General features: G+C 34.3%; 1 protein-coding gene across 1 annotated transcript in view; it reads left to right on the top strand.

The window, feature by feature from the left end:
• The window catches only part of defl (Integrator complex subunit 7), a 156684-nt gene that overhangs the window by 24675 nt on the left and 116380 nt on the right, over window positions 1–15629 (top strand). Inside the window, exon 5 of the mRNA XM_089101069.1 lies at window positions 13665–13781. Within this exon, the coding sequence (XP_088957195.1) occupies window positions 13665–13781 (117 nt within the window). The remainder of the gene's footprint in view (window positions 1–13664; window positions 13782–15629) is intronic.

Below are 15629 nucleotides of genomic sequence, written 5' to 3'. Positions count from 1 at the left end.
TTCTCTTTGCTGTTCTTGAGATTTTACTAAAATGCCCGTTTAATAACCTGGACACACAAATTGTCTTTTAATTTAGTTCGACATCCTCTCGACATTCCCTAAAAGTTTCAGCTTAATACCATGGTCTGTTTTTGAGATATTGTAAAAGCCCCCCCCCTTTCCATCATAAAATGTATATTTATGAAATTACGTATTTATATTATTTAGGGCCTCTGTCCTTGAGGCTTTGGGGTTCTTGTCATCCCCGGACTTATATCTATTGAATATTTGACTATTTCGAACAAAATGGCTATTTCAAAACTTTCATCGTGTGTCAGTCGAGGGCAGGGGGAGAGTTTGGATAAGAAGGGCAAATGATCCGAGTGTTTTTCCTCCGATCACATTTGAATCTCAAAGATGTTACTAGGAATTTTCGATTTCCAATCGAATGAGCCCCCCCCCCCTCTGATATTTCTTGCATCATCCTTCCATGTGAAGTGGCTCTGGAACGAAGAGAATACATTGAAGCCTTATGGCTCTTTAATGCAAGCAAAGCAAGAGCTTTGCCCCAGATCTAAGGTAATTGATTAAATTAGGCTTTAAACCTACTACTGGCATGTTACTTTTCACTGGGACAATCTGCTTAGTGTGATTTTGACCAGCAGAAGCCTATGTTTTTTTTTTTTTGAAAAAAATTATGTGTTTTGGTATTACTTAAATAGAAATGTAAATTAAACAGAAAGAAGAAAAGAGTAGAAGCCTATGTTTGTTTGTTTTTTTTGTGGGAGGGAGGGGAGTGAATATATGTACTTCACTCGTGGCATCTACTTTGGGACAAATATAAATTATATTGGGGTACGAATAAGAGTTTCAAATAGGGATAAGTCCTTTACTAGATAGTGAAAAAACAAAGTTCTGAATATTTTGAATTTTTGAACACCTTTTCGTTTCGTCAAAGACAGGCAGTGTGGTCTGTGAAAAAAATTATATGTTTTGGTATTATTTAAATAGAAATGTTAATTCAACAGAAAGAAGAAAAGAGCATAAGCCTATGTTTGTTTTTTTGTTTTGTGGGTGGGGTGGGGAGTGAATATCTGTACTTCACTCATGGCATCTACTTTGGGACAAATATAAATTATGTTGGTGTACGAATAAGAGTTTCAAATAGGGATAAATCCTTTATTAGACAGTGAAAAAACAAAAGTTCTGAATATATTAAAGTTATTAAATTTTATTCGTCAAAGAAAGGAAGTGTGGCCTGTGAAAAAAATTATATGTTGTGGTATTATTTACATAGAAATGTAAATTCAACAGAAAGAAGAAAAGAGCAGAAGCCTATGTTTATTGTGTTTTTTTTTTGTGGGAGGGGCGGGGAGTGAATATCTGTACTTCACTCATGGCATCTACTTTAGGACTACTATAAATTATGTTGGGGTACGAATAAGAGTTTCAAATAGGGATAGCCTATGTTTGTTTTTTTTTGTTTTTGTGGGAGGGGCGGGGAGTGAATATCTGTACTTCACTCATGGCATCTGCTTTGGAACAAATATAAATTATGTTGGGGTACGAATAAGAGTTTCAAATAGGGATAAGTCCTTTGCTAGATAGTGAAAAAACAAAAGTTCTGAATATTTCAAAGTCCTTAACTTTTATTCGTCAAAGAAACGCAGTGTGGCCTGTAAAAAAAATTATACGTTGTGGTATTATTTACATAGAAATGTAAATTCAACAGAAAGAAGAAAAGAGCAGAAGCCTATGTTTGTTGTTTTTTTTTTAGGGAGGGGTGGGGAGTGAATATCTGTACTTCACTCATGGCATCTACTTTGGGACAAATATAAATTATGTTGGGGTACGAATAAGAGTTTCAAATAGGGATAAATCCTTTATTAGACAGTGAAAAAACAAAAGTTCTGAATATTTCAAAGTCCTTAACTTTTATTCGTCAAAGAAAGGAAGTATGGCCTGTGAAAAAAATTATATGCTGTGGTATTATTTACATAGAAATGTAAATTCAACAGAAAGAATAAAAGAGAATAAGCCTATGTTTGTTGTTTTTTTTTTTGTGTGAGTGGGGTGGGGAGTGAAGATCTGTACTTTACTCATGGCATTTACTTTAGTACGACTATAAATTTTTTTGGGGTACGAATAATAGTTTCAAATTGGGATAGCATTTGTTTGTTTGTTTTTGTTTTTGTGGGAGGGGCGGGGATTGAATATCTGTACTTCACTCATGGCTTCTGCTTTGGAACAAATATAAATTATGTTGTTTTACGAATAAGAGTTTCAAATAGGGATAAGTCCTTTACTAGATAGTGAAAAACAAAACTTCTGAATATTTCGAATTCCTGAACACCTTTTCGTTTCGTCAAAGACAGACAGTGTGGTCTGTGAAAAAAATTATCTGTTTTGGTACTATTTACATAGAAATGTAAATTCAACAGAAAGAAGAAATGAGCAGAAGCCTATGTTTGTTTGTTTTTTTTTGTGGGAGGGGAGGGGAGTGAATATCTGTACTTCATTCATGGCATCTACTTTGGGGCGACTATAAATTATGTTGGGGTACGAATAAGAGTTTCAAATAGGGATAAATCCTTTATTAGACAGTGAAAAAACAAAGGTTCTGAATATTTCAAAGTTCTTAACTTTTATTCGTCAAAGAATGGCAGTGTGGCCTGTGAAGAAAATTATATGTTGTGGTATTATTTACATAGAAATGTAAATTCAACAGAAAGAAGAAAAGAGCAGAAGCCTATTTTTGTTTTTTTTTTTAGGGAGGGGTGGGGAGTGAATATCTGTACTTCACTCATGGCATCTACTTTGGGACAAATATAAATTATGTTGGGGTACGAATAAGAGTTTCAAATAGGGATAAATCCTTTATTAGACAGTGAAAAAACAAAAGTTCTGAATATTTTAAAGTCCTTAACTTTTATTCGTCAAAGAAAGGCAGTGTGGCCTGTGAAAAAAATTATATGTTGTGGTATTATTTACATAGAAATGTAAATTCAACAGAAAGAAGAAAGAGTAGAAGCCTATGTTTGTTGTTTTTTTTTGTGGGAGCGGTGGGGAGTGAATATCTGTACTTCACTCATGGCATCTACTTTGGGACAAATATAAATTATGTTGGGGTACGAATAAGAGTTTCAAATAGGGATAAATCCTTTATTAGACAGTGAAAAAACAAAAGTTCTGAATATTTTAAAGTTCTTAACTTTTATTCGTCAAAGAAAGGCAGTGTGGCCTGTGAAAAAAAATTACATGTTGTGGTATTATTTACATAGAAATGTTAATTCAACAGAAAGAAGAAAAAAGCAGTAGCCTATGTTTGTTGTTTTTTTTTTGTGGGAGGGGTGGGGAGTGAATATCTGTACTTCACTCATGGCATCTACTTTGGGACAAATATAAATTATGTTGGGGTACGAATAAGAGTTTCAAATAGGGATAAATTCTTAATTAGACAGTGAAAAAACAAAAGTTCTGAATATTTCAAAGTCCTTAACTTCTATTCGTCAAAGAAAAGCTGTGTGGCATGTGAAAAAAATTATATGTTGTGGCATTATTTACATAGAAATATAAATTCATTTCGAATTTCTGAACACCTTTTCGTTTCTTCAAAGACAGGCAGTGAGGTCTGTAAAAAAAATGAAAGTTTTGGTAATATTTACATAGAAATGTAAATTCAACAGAAAGAAGAAAGTAGCTGAAGCCTATGTTTGTTTGTTTTCGTTTTTGTGGGAGTGGAGGGGAGTGAATATCTGTACTTCACTCATGGCATCTACTTTGGGAAAAATATAAACTATGTTGGGGTACGAATAAGAGTTTCAAATAGGGATCAGTCCTTTACTAGATAGTGAAAAAACAAAAGTTCTGAATATTTCGAATTTCTGAACACCTTTTCGTTTCGTCAAAGAAAGGCAGTGTGGCCTGTGAAAAAAATTATATGTTGTGGTATTATTTACATAGAAATGTAAATTCATTTCGAATTTCTGAACACCTTTTCGTTTCTTCAAAGACAGGCAGTGAGGTCTGTAAAAAAAAAATAAAAGTTTTGGTAATATTTACATAGAAATGTAAATTCAACAGAAAGAAGAAAATAGCTGAAGCCTATGTTTGTTTGTTTTTGTGGGAGGGGAGGGGAGTGAATATCTGTATTTCACTCATGGCATCTACTTTGGGACAAATATAAATTATGTTGGGGTACGAATAAGAGTTTCAAATAGGGATAAGTCCTTTACTAGATAGTGAAAAAACAAAAGTTCTAAATATTTCGAGTTTCTGAACACCCTTTCGTTTCGTCAAAGACAGTGTGGTCTGTGAAAAAAATTATATGTTTTGGTATTATTTACATAGAAATGTAAATTCAACAGAAAGAAGAAACGAGCAGAAGCCTATGTTTGTTTGTTTTTGTTTTTGTGGGAGGGGAGGGGAGTGAATATCTGTACTTCACTCATGGCTTCTACTTTGGGACAAATATGAATTATGTTGTTATACGAATAAGAGTTTCAAATAGGGATAAGTCCTTTACTAGATAGTGAAAAAACAAAAGTTCTGAATATTTCGAATTTCTGAACACCTTTTCGTTTCGTCAAAGACAGACAGTGTGGTCTGTGAAAAAAATTATCTGTTTTGGTATTATTTACATAGAAATTTAAATTCAAAAGAAAGAAGAAAAGAGCAGAAGCCTTTGTTTGTTGTGTTTTTTTTTGTGGGAGGGGCGGGGAGTGAATATCTGTACTTCACTCATGGCATCTACTTTAGGGCGACTATAAATTATGTTGGGGTACGAATAAGAGTTTCAAATAGGGATAAATCCTTTATTAGACAGTGAAAAAACAAAGGTTCTGAATATTTCAAAGTTCTTAACTTTTATTCGTCAAAGAATGGCAGTGTGGCCTGTGAAAAAAATTATATTTTGTGGTATTATTTAAATAGAAATTTAAATTCAAAAGAAAGAATAAAAGAGCAGAAGCCTTTGTTTGTTTTTTTTTTTTAGGGAGGGGTGGGGAGTGAATATCTGTACTTCACTCATGGCATCTACTTTGGGACAAATATAAATTATGTTGGGGTACGAATAAGAGTTTCAAATAGGGATAAGTCCTTTACTAGATAGTGAAAAAACAAAAGTTCTAAATATTTCGAGTTTCTGAACACCCTTTCGTTTAGTCAAAGACAGTGTGGTCTGTGAAAAAAATTATATGTTTTGGTATTATTTACATAGAAATGTAAATTCAACAGAAAGAAGAAACGAGCAGAAGCCTATGTTTGTTTGTTTTTTTTAGGGAGGGGATGGGGAGTGAATATCTGTACTTCACTCATGGCATCTACTTTGGGAAAAATATAAACTATGTTGGGGTACGAATAAGAGTTTCAAATAGGGATCAGTCCTTTACTAGATAGTGAAAAAACAAAAGTTCTGAATATTTCGAATTTCTGAACACCTTTTCGTTTCGTCAAAGAAAGGCAGTGTGGCCTGTGAAAAAAATTATATGTTGTGGTATTATTTACATAGAAATGTAAATTCATTTGACAGAATTTCTGAACAGAAGCCTATGTTCGTTGTCTTCTTAAAGACAGGCAGTGAGGTCTGTGAAAAAATATATAAAAGTTTTGGTAATTACTTTAGGACGACTAGAAATGTAAATTGGCAACAGAATAGAAGATTCAAATAGCAGATAGCCTATGTTTTTTTGTTTTTGTTTGTGGGAGGGGAGGGGAGTGAATATCTGTACTTCACTCATGGCTTCTACTTTGGGACAGATATGAATTATGTTGTTATACGAATAAGAGTTTCAAATAGGGATAAGTCCTTTACTAGATAGTGAAAAAACAAAAGTTCTGAATATTTCGAATTCCTGAACACCTTTTCGTTTCGTCAAAGACAGACAGTGTGGTCTGTGAAAAAAATTATCTGTTTTGGTACTATTTACATAGAAATTTAAATTCAACAGAATGAAGAAAAGAACAGAAGCCTATGTTTATTGTGTTTTTTTTTTGTGGGAGGGGCGGGGAGTGAATATCTGTACTTCACTCATGGCATCTACTTTAGGACGACTATAAATTATGTTGGGGTACGAATAAGAGTTTCAAATAGGGATAAATCCTTTATTAGACAGTGAAAAAACAAAGGTTCTGAATATTTCAAAGTTCTTAACTTTTATTCGTCAAAGAATGGCAGTGTGGCCTGTGAAGAAAATTATATGTTGTGGTATTATTTACATAGAAATTTAAATTCAACAGAAAGAAGAAAAGAGCAGAAGCCTATGTTTGTTGTTTTTTAGGGAGGGGTGGGGAGTGAATATCTGTACTTCACTCATGGCATCTACTTTGGGACAAATATAAATTATGTTGGGGTACGAATGAGAGTTTCAAATATGGATAAATCCTTTATTAGACAGTGAAAAAACAAAAGTTCTGAATATTTCAAAGTCCTTAACTTTTATTCGTCAAAGAAAGGCAGTGTGGCCTGTGAAAAAAATTATATGTTGTGGTATTATTTACATAGAAATGTAAATTCAACAGAAAGAAGAAAAGAGCAGAAGCCTATGTTTGTTGTTTTTTTTGTGGGAGGGGTGGGGAGTGAAAATTTGTACTTCACTCATTGCATCTACTTTGGGACAAATATAAATTATGTTGGGGTACGAATAAGAGTTTCAAATAGGGATAAATCCTTTGTTAGACCGTGAAAAAACAAAAGTTCTGAATATTTCAAAGTCCTTAACTTTTATTCGTCAAAGAAAGGCAGTGTGGCCTGTGAAAAAAAATTATATGTTGTGGTATTATTTACATAGAAATGTAAATTCAACAGAAAGAAGAAAAAAGCAGAAGCCTATGTTTGTTGTTTTTTTTGTGGGAGGGAAGGGGAATGAATATCTGTACTTCACTCATGGCATCTACTTTGGGACAAATATAAATTATGTTGGGGTACGAATAAGAGTTTCAAATAGGGATAAGTCCTTTACTAGATAGTGAAAAAACAAAAGTTCTGAATATATTAAAGTCCTTAACTTTTATTCGTCAAAGAAAGGCAGTGTGGCCTGTGAAAAAAAATTATATGTTGTGGTATTATTTACATAGAAATGTAAATTCAACAGAAAGAAGAAAAAAGCAGAAGCCTATGTTTGTTGTTTTTTTTGTGGGAGCGGAGGGGAATGAATGTCTCTACTTCACTCATGGCATCTACTTTGGGACAAATATAAATTATGTCGGGGTACGAATAAGAGTTTCAAATAGGGATAAGTCCTTTACTAGATAGTGAAAAAACAAAAGTTCTGAATATTTTGAATTTCTGGACACCTTTTCGTTTCGTCAAAGAAAGGCAGTGTGGTCTGTGAAAAAATTATATGTTTTGGTATTATTTACATAGAAATGTAAATTCAACAGAAAGAAGAAAAGAGCAGAAGCCTATGTTTATTTGTTTTTGTTTTTGTGGGAGGGGAGGGGAGTGATTATTTGTACTTCACTCATGGCATCTACTTTGGGACAAATATAAATTATGTTGGGGTACGAATAAGAGTTTCAAATAGGGAAAAGTCCTTTACTAGATAGTGAAAAAACAAAAGTTCTGAATATTTCAAAGTCCTTAACACCTTTTATTTCGTCAAAGAAAGGCAGTGTGGCCTGTGAAAAAAATTATATGTTGTGGTATTATTTACATAGAAATGTAAATTCTAACAGAAACAGAAGAAAAAAGCAGAAGCCTATGTTTGTTGTTTTTTTTGTGGGAGGGGTGGGGAGTGAATATCTGTACTTCACTCATGGCATCTACTTTGGGACAAATATAATTTATGTTGGGGTACGAATAAGAGTTTCAAATAGGGATAAGTCCTTTACTAGATAGTGAAAAAACAAAAGTTCTAAATATTTTGAGTTTCTGGACACCTTTTCGTTTCGTCAAAGACAGGCAGTGTGGTCTGTGAAAAAAATTATATGTTTTGGTATTATTTACATAGAAATGTTAATTCAACAGAAAGAAGAAAAGAGCAGAAGCCTATGTTTGTTTGTTTTGTCATGTGAAAAAAATTATATGTTGTGGCATTATTTACATAGAAATATAAATTCATTTCGAATTTCTGAACACCTTTTCGTTTCTTCAAAGACAGGCAGTGAGGTCTGTAAAAAAATTGAAAGTTTTGGTAATATTTACATAGAAGTGTAAATTCAACAGAAAGAAGAAAGTAGCAGAAGCCTATGTTTGTTTGTTTTCGTTTTTGTGGGAGTGGAGGGGAGTGAATATCTGTACTTCACTCATGGCATCTACTTTGGGAAAAATATAAACTATGTCGGGGTACGAATAAGAGTTTCAAATAGGGATAAGTCCTTTACTAGATAGTGAAAAAACAAAAGTTCTGAATATTTCGAATTTCTGAACACCTTTTCGTTTCGTCAAAGAAAGGCAGTGTGGTCTGTGAAAAAATTATATGTTTTGGTAATATTTACATAGAAATGTAAATTCAACAGAAAGAAGAAAATAGCAGAAGCCTATGTTTGTTTGTTTTTGTGGGAGGGGAGGGGAGTGAATATCTGTACTTTACTCATGGCATCTACTTTGGGACAAATATAAATTATGTTGGGGTACGAATAAGAGTTTCAAATAGGGATAAGTCCTTTACTAGATAGTGAAAAAACAAAAGTTCTAAATATTTCGAGTTTCTGAACACCCTTTCGTTTCGTCAAAGACAGGCAGTGTGGTCTGTGAAAAAAATTATATGTTTTGGTATTATTTACATAGAAATGTAAATTCAACAGAAAGAAGAAACTAGCAGAAGCCTATGTTTGTTTGTTTTTGTTTTTGTGGGAGGGGAGGGGAGTGAAGATCTGTACTTCACTCATCGCTTCTACTTTGGGACAGATATGAATTATGTTGTTATACGAATAAGAGTTTCAAATAGGGATAAGTCCTTTACTAGATAGTGAAAAAACAAAAGTTCTGAATATTTCGAATTCCTGAACACCTTTTCGTTTCGTCAAAGACACAGTGTGGTCTGTGAAAAAAATTATCTGTTTTGGTATTATTTAAATAGAAATGTAAATTCAACAGAAAGAAGAAAAGAACAGAAGCCTATGTTTGTTTGTTTTTTTTTGTGGGAGGGGAGGGGAGTGAATATCTGTACTTCATTCATGGCATTTACTTTAGGACGACTATAAATTATGTTGGGGTACGAATAAGAGTTTCAAATAGGGATAAACCCTTTATTAGACATTGAAAAAACAAAAGTTCTGAGTATTTCAAAGTCCTTAACTTTTATTCGTCAAAGAAAGGCAGTGTGGTCTGTGAAAAAATTATATGTTGTGGTATTATTTACATAGAAACGTAAATTTAACAGAAAGAAGAAAAGAGCAGAAGCCTATTTTTGTTTGCTTTTTTTGTGGAGGGGAGGGGAGTGAATATCTGTACTTCACTCATGGCATCTACTTTGGGACAATTATAAATTATGTTGTTGTATGAATAAGAGTTTCAAATAGGGAAAAGTCCTTTACTATACAGTGAAAAAAAAGTTCTGGATATTTTGAAGTTTTGAACTCTTTTCCGTTTTGTCAAAGACAGGCAGTGTGGTCTGTGAAAAAAAACTATATGTTTTTGTATTATTTACATAGAGATGTAAATTAAACAGAAAGAAGAAAAGAGCTGAAGCCTATGTTTGTTTTTGTTTTTTTTTGTGGGAGGGGAGGGGAGTGAATATCTGTACTTCACTCATGGCATCTATTTTTGGAAAAATATAAATTATATTGTTGTACGAATAAGAGTTTCAAATAGGGATAAGTCCTTTATTAGACAGTGAAAAAACAAAAATAAAGGTTCTGAATATTTCGAAATCCTGAACTCTCATTCGTTTCGGCAAAGAAAGGCAGTGTGGTCTATGAAAAAAATTAAATGATGTGGTAATGTTTACATAGAAATGTAAATTAAACAGAAAGAAATAAAATGATTCAGTGAGAGCACTTTACAATGGTATTTTATAAAAGAGTTATCTAGACAAGTTATCTGGCATACATCTTGAATTTTAGTAGATTATAAGCGAAATACATCCTGAATTATAGTGGATTATAAGTCAAATCGTCCATATTTTTGTCTACTACTACTGCTACTAACAACTCACTGCAGCATCTAGCCGCCTGAGGCCAACACAGCTACTCACGCTCCTCTTCCATCCCAATCTATTCAAAGCAATCCTTTTTACACCCGCCCACGAAGTTCCCATTTCCTTTAAATCCTTCTGTATGACTTCCTCCCACCCCAAACGAGGACGACCTGCTTTCCGTTTAGCCCTAGACGGTTGGCCGAAAAGAACAATCTTCGACAATCTTTCATCCTTCATCCGCACAACGTGCCCTAGCCATCTCAACCTTTCTTTCATTATACCCCTAGAGAGCGGTATTGAAGCACATTTTTCCTATAGCCTATTGTTTGAAATACGGTCAGTCAGCCGGGTACCTAGAACAATCCTTAAACAATTTCTCTGGAAAACATCCTCGATAGCATTTTAGCCTTTTTCGAGCCAAATATTCTATTCTGCAGCATAAAATGGCAGAAATCGTCACTTGATCGTGGTAGAATTTGAAACTGGCTCAATTGGCTGCCTTAGGATTTTACTCAATAGCAATGTGGCCTTTTTTGGGCCAAATATTCTATTCTGGAGCATCAAATGGCAGAAATCGCCCCATGATTGTGGTAAAATTTGAAACTGGCTCAATTGGCTGCCTTAGGATTTTACTCAATAGCAATTTGGCCTTTTTTGGGCCAAATATTCTATTCTGGAGCATCAAATGGCAGAAATCTCCACATGATTGTGGTAAAATTTGAAACTGGCTCAATTGGCTGCCTTAGGATTTTACTCGATAGCCTTTTGGCCTTGTTTGGGCCAAATATTCTATTCTGGAGCATCAAATGGCAGAAATCATCACTTAGCCCTGGTAAAATTTAAAATTGGCTCGATTGAATGCCTTAGGATTTTACTCAATAGCAATTTGGCTTTTTTTGGGCCAAATATTCTATTCTGGAGCATCAAATGGCAGAAATCGCCACTTGATTGTGGAAAAAATTTGAAATTGGCTCAATTGGCTGATTAGGATTTTACTCGATAACCTTTTGGCCTTGTTTGGGTCAAATATTCTATTCTGGAGCATCAAATGGCAGAAATCGCCAGTTAGCCCTGGTAAAATTTGAAATTGGCTTGATTGGCTGCCTTAGGATTTTACTCGATAGCCTTTTGGCCTTTTTTTGGCCAAATATTGTATTCTAGAGCATCAAATGGCAGAAATCGCCACTTAGTCCTGGTAAAATTTGAAATTGGCTCGATTGTCTGCCTTAGGATTTCACTCTATAGCATTTTGGCCTTTTTTGGGCCAAATATTCTATTCTGGAGCATCAAATGACAGAAATCGCCTCTACATCGTGGTAAAATTTGAAATTGGCTCGATTGGCTTTCTTAAGATTTTATTCGATAGCATTTTGGCCTTGTTTGGGCCAAATATTCTATTCTAAAACATCAAATAGCAGAAATCGCCACTTATCCCTGGTAAAGTTTGAAATTGGTTCGACTGGCTGTCTTAGGATTTTACTCGATAGCATTTCGGCCTTGTTTGGGCCAAATATTCTATTCTGCAGCATAAAGTAACAGAAACTGCCACTTGGTCCTGCTAAAATTTTAAATTGTAAGCCAAATATTTTAGATACTAAACTGCAATAACTCTGAAGTGAGTTTCCACTTTACATCATTTTGGCCATGTTCGTATGAAGGTTTGACATGCTGCACAAAAATATTCGATACTTCAAAGGGCACTAAAATATTCAGTATTCGTTAGAATTAGCCCAATCGCGACATTGTACGACTACTTATTCAAAATTTTGTGTTTTCATACTTAAGAGCTTGAAACTCCACAATAGGATTCTCGAACAGGCCGATGGAAATGGTGCAATTTTCATCAAGATTGACACCCTTTTAGGGGATATTCCCTCTTTTTCTTACGCTGTAAAAAATTTATGAGGTAATTTAAAATTTATGGTGAAATCAATAAGAATTCCAAATAGGGATAGGTCCTTTTATTAGACATGAAACGAAAATATAAAGCAAAGACTCTAAATATTTCGATGACACAGTCGTTCATCATCATCAGTAGAGTTACTAACTTATCAAAATTAAAACAAAATGCTTTTATACTAAACAAAATAATCACTTCCGGGTCAAAGCAAGTTACCGGTCCATTGACTTAAAAAGTTCACTAACTGTTCTTGAATTTTTTAATACTGCGTTGAGTAAAGGTGGTACAAGTTTCTTCGAAATTGCAGGTCAAAGCAGGTTACCGGTCCATTGACTTAAAAAGTTCGCTAACTGTTCTTGAATCTTGTAATACTGCAGTTAGTGAACTTTCTCATTCAATGAACCGGTAAATTGCTTTGACCCGGAAGTGATTATTTTGTTTAGTATAAAAGCATCTTGTTTTAATTTTGATAAGTTAGTAACTCTACTGATGATGATGACCGGCTGTGTCATCGAAATATTTAGAGTCTATGTTTTATATTTTCGTTTCACTGTCGAATAAAAGGACATATCCCTATTTGGAATTCTTATTGATTTGGTCATAGAAAAGGCAGTATGGTCATGGAGAATAATAGTAAAATTTATGATTTTTATGTATTTGTAATTGCCGAAAAAAGAAGATTATTTGGATGCATTTTTGTTGTCAAAATTTCGTTTTTTAGAATTTTGGTTGTAAAGAACTTGTTATTCTTTACCACAGTTTATAGAACTATCCAGTAAGCTTATCGCAGATCATTTCTGGTCTTCATTCTCGGTACGAACAAAAAGCTCCTCCCACTTATTTCTACATTAGCAGGTTAGTCTGTTTCCGTCAATCAATGAAAAATGGTTACAATGTGCATTATTCGCAATAGCGGGTTTCCACTTCTTTCATGTCCAAGAGAAATCTGACTTATCTACCCGTGAAAATATCTAAAGCCGTTTATGTTTATATCTGCAAAAACGTTCTCTGGAGCACTCGCACCTTGGTCCGGGTTTTTATAATGGGTGAGATAGGGTATGATCATACTGCTAATTCTATAAACTGTGTTCTTTACGTACAAATTACTATCTCGAAATGTTTCACATTTACAGTTAGTGATGTTACTGTCATCGCTAGTAGGTCTTTAAGGACAAAAGGAATTAAATCTCTGTCTCGTTTGACCTTGTTTTTCTTCAAGAATTTTAAGTGTCCTTTAGCGTGTATTTGATTGAATTTCTTTTTTCAAATGTATGCTAATCTTGCTTTATATAATTGGCAATGTCGGTAACTCTGACTCAGGTTTTGTTAAAAGTTGATGACCATTATAGTACTCTGTTTGTCTCATGGCGGGTCCGGAATGCAGCTGAAACGTTTATTATTTTTTTGTAAGGAGACTTAAAATTTTGTGTTTGGGGGTAGGGGAAAATATTTTGTCCTCCGGTCGTCAGAAAAGAGTTTACAGCACGAACTTTTTCCTGCTCTATGGCTTGTTTAAATAAATATTTTTGTAAAGCTTAAATAAATATAAATAAAGAATGCCGTGAATATGTCTAAGTCCACTATGAACTTTTGATTTTTGAAGACGGTATCTTGCAGCATAATTTCTTCAGCTCATAGTTCATGTTGGTCGTGTTTAAAATTTATAACTATAGACACAGTGTTGACGCTTTTCCGATGGTTTCTAGGTGCGACATATCTGCGAAGAACTTTTAGAGCAAAACTTTCCTCAAGCTCTGAATGTACAAACACTGGATATACTTACTACATTTGCTGAACAGACGACTGCGCAAGTGGAAGATCAAGTGAGTCATTTTGTATTTTTATGTGAGTGTTTTATGAGTACATTAGTATCATAGTGATGTTATGGTTATTTTGACGTTGTATGTATGGGCATGATCATAAATGTTTTCCAGTGTTCTTATTTTATTAATTGATTATAATGTTCACAGTTTATATAATTATCCAATATGATCCTTCCCTATCTCACCCATTTAAAAAACCCGGACCGAGGTGCGAGTGCTCCAGAGAACGTTTTTGCAGATATAAACATAAGCGGCATTAGATCTTTTCATGGGTAGACAAAGAATAATCACCTACGGAACAAGTACTGACAAAACCACTTGGCCGGCTCAACCAGTAAGTGCAGAAATAAGTGGGAGGAGCTTTTTGTTCGCACCGAGAATGAAGAGCCAGAAATCATCTGCGGTAAACTTACTGGATAATTATATAAACTGTGGTAATGTTTAACAATAATTGTTTAAAAAAGGAAAATTCCTCAATACCACTTTTTTCTTAAGCAAATTTTTTAGCCTGGTGATATTTATCAGACTACAAAATGGAAAAGATCAAGTTTTAATAGTTAAACCGTGTGATTTAAGGAAATAGAGAGGATTGCTTTCACTTAGAATTATAATTGGTATGCATCTGACTTTTCAGATCATTTTTTATGGCATTAGTGACATTTTGTTTATTTTGACATTGTGTCTATGGGCATGATTATAGTTTTTTTTTCCAATGTTCTTATTTTATCATCATTAGTTGATTGTATTGTTTAATTATAATTGTTTAAAAAAAGAATAAATCTTCAATACCACTTTTTTACAGGGACGCCAATTAGGGGGGGGGGGGGCAGGGGGGGCCATGCCCCCACCCCCTAGACTTTGAAAATTACCTTCTTATTTATATTTCACAGCAATTTTCTATTTTAGCTATGTGCTATATTAAACCAGCAACTGGTCCAATAAATACGACCAACAAACTGGTGCCCTAATTATATAATCTTGTTTTGAAATGTCTAAGAGCGAGCGCGTCTACACTATTTTATTTCTGAGTTGGGTTCATTCAACACTAAGCTTCATGTGGTCAGTACCCGTTTCGTTATTGTTCTTGTGAAGAATTTGTTGTAAACTATGAGTTTTGTATATTGCCTTTTTTAGTAGCTAAGAAAGGAAATGTCAAATGTGTTCTAGGGTTTCAAGGGGGGTTTTGGTCAGCAGATTCTTGACGTTGTTGAATAGTTTATGGAATGACTAGTCCTAGTCGAGTGTATGGGACTGTCGTGAACAGGATATGTAAGTGATTGGTTTATGGAGTTTCTAAGCGGGGTAGTTTTACCGTGGAGTAAGGGAGTGATTTTCTAAGTGAGTCTCTACGTGTTTCTTCAGTTATTCTCCTGCCGTGTCTGAGTGATGTCCTTGTCTACTACTCGTTTAACTATGAGTAAAAAGCGACAAAAAACTTTGGATTTATTTTTCGGTGAAGATGCGGAAGAAAAATGGAGAAACTTTAGTGCAAGAAACTGGCAATAGTGTCAGCGCCCAAAGTTTCGGGTTAGTTGAGATAAATTCCCCCACCTGTGACAGAATTTCGGAAACAAGCGGAACAATAAATGGATCAGATCAACATGAAAGTTCGGTCTGCATCGCTGAACCCCTTGCGCGTTCCAGCAGCAGTAAAAAAAACTCTCTCAGATATCTCTAGGACGCGTCACGACAAACCAGCTCAACCTATTCTTGAGAGATATCCGGCTTCCACTTCTAACGGAAGGAAATTCAGTGCACATTACTATAAGACTTATGAATAGATTGAATACTCAAAAAAAACTTGAATTCCCTTTTTTGTTTTGCTTGCCACCATTTTTCTATGGGGAC

This window comes from Artemia sp. Qi Xiang Cuo, chromosome 15 (assembly GCF_049724085.1).
Source record: "Artemia sp. Qi Xiang Cuo chromosome 15, ASM4972408v1, whole genome shotgun sequence".
Taxonomy (NCBI): Eukaryota; Metazoa; Arthropoda; class Branchiopoda; order Anostraca; family Artemiidae; genus Artemia; species Artemia sp. Qi Xiang Cuo.
This window is presented reverse-complemented; position numbering and strand designations above follow the sequence as displayed.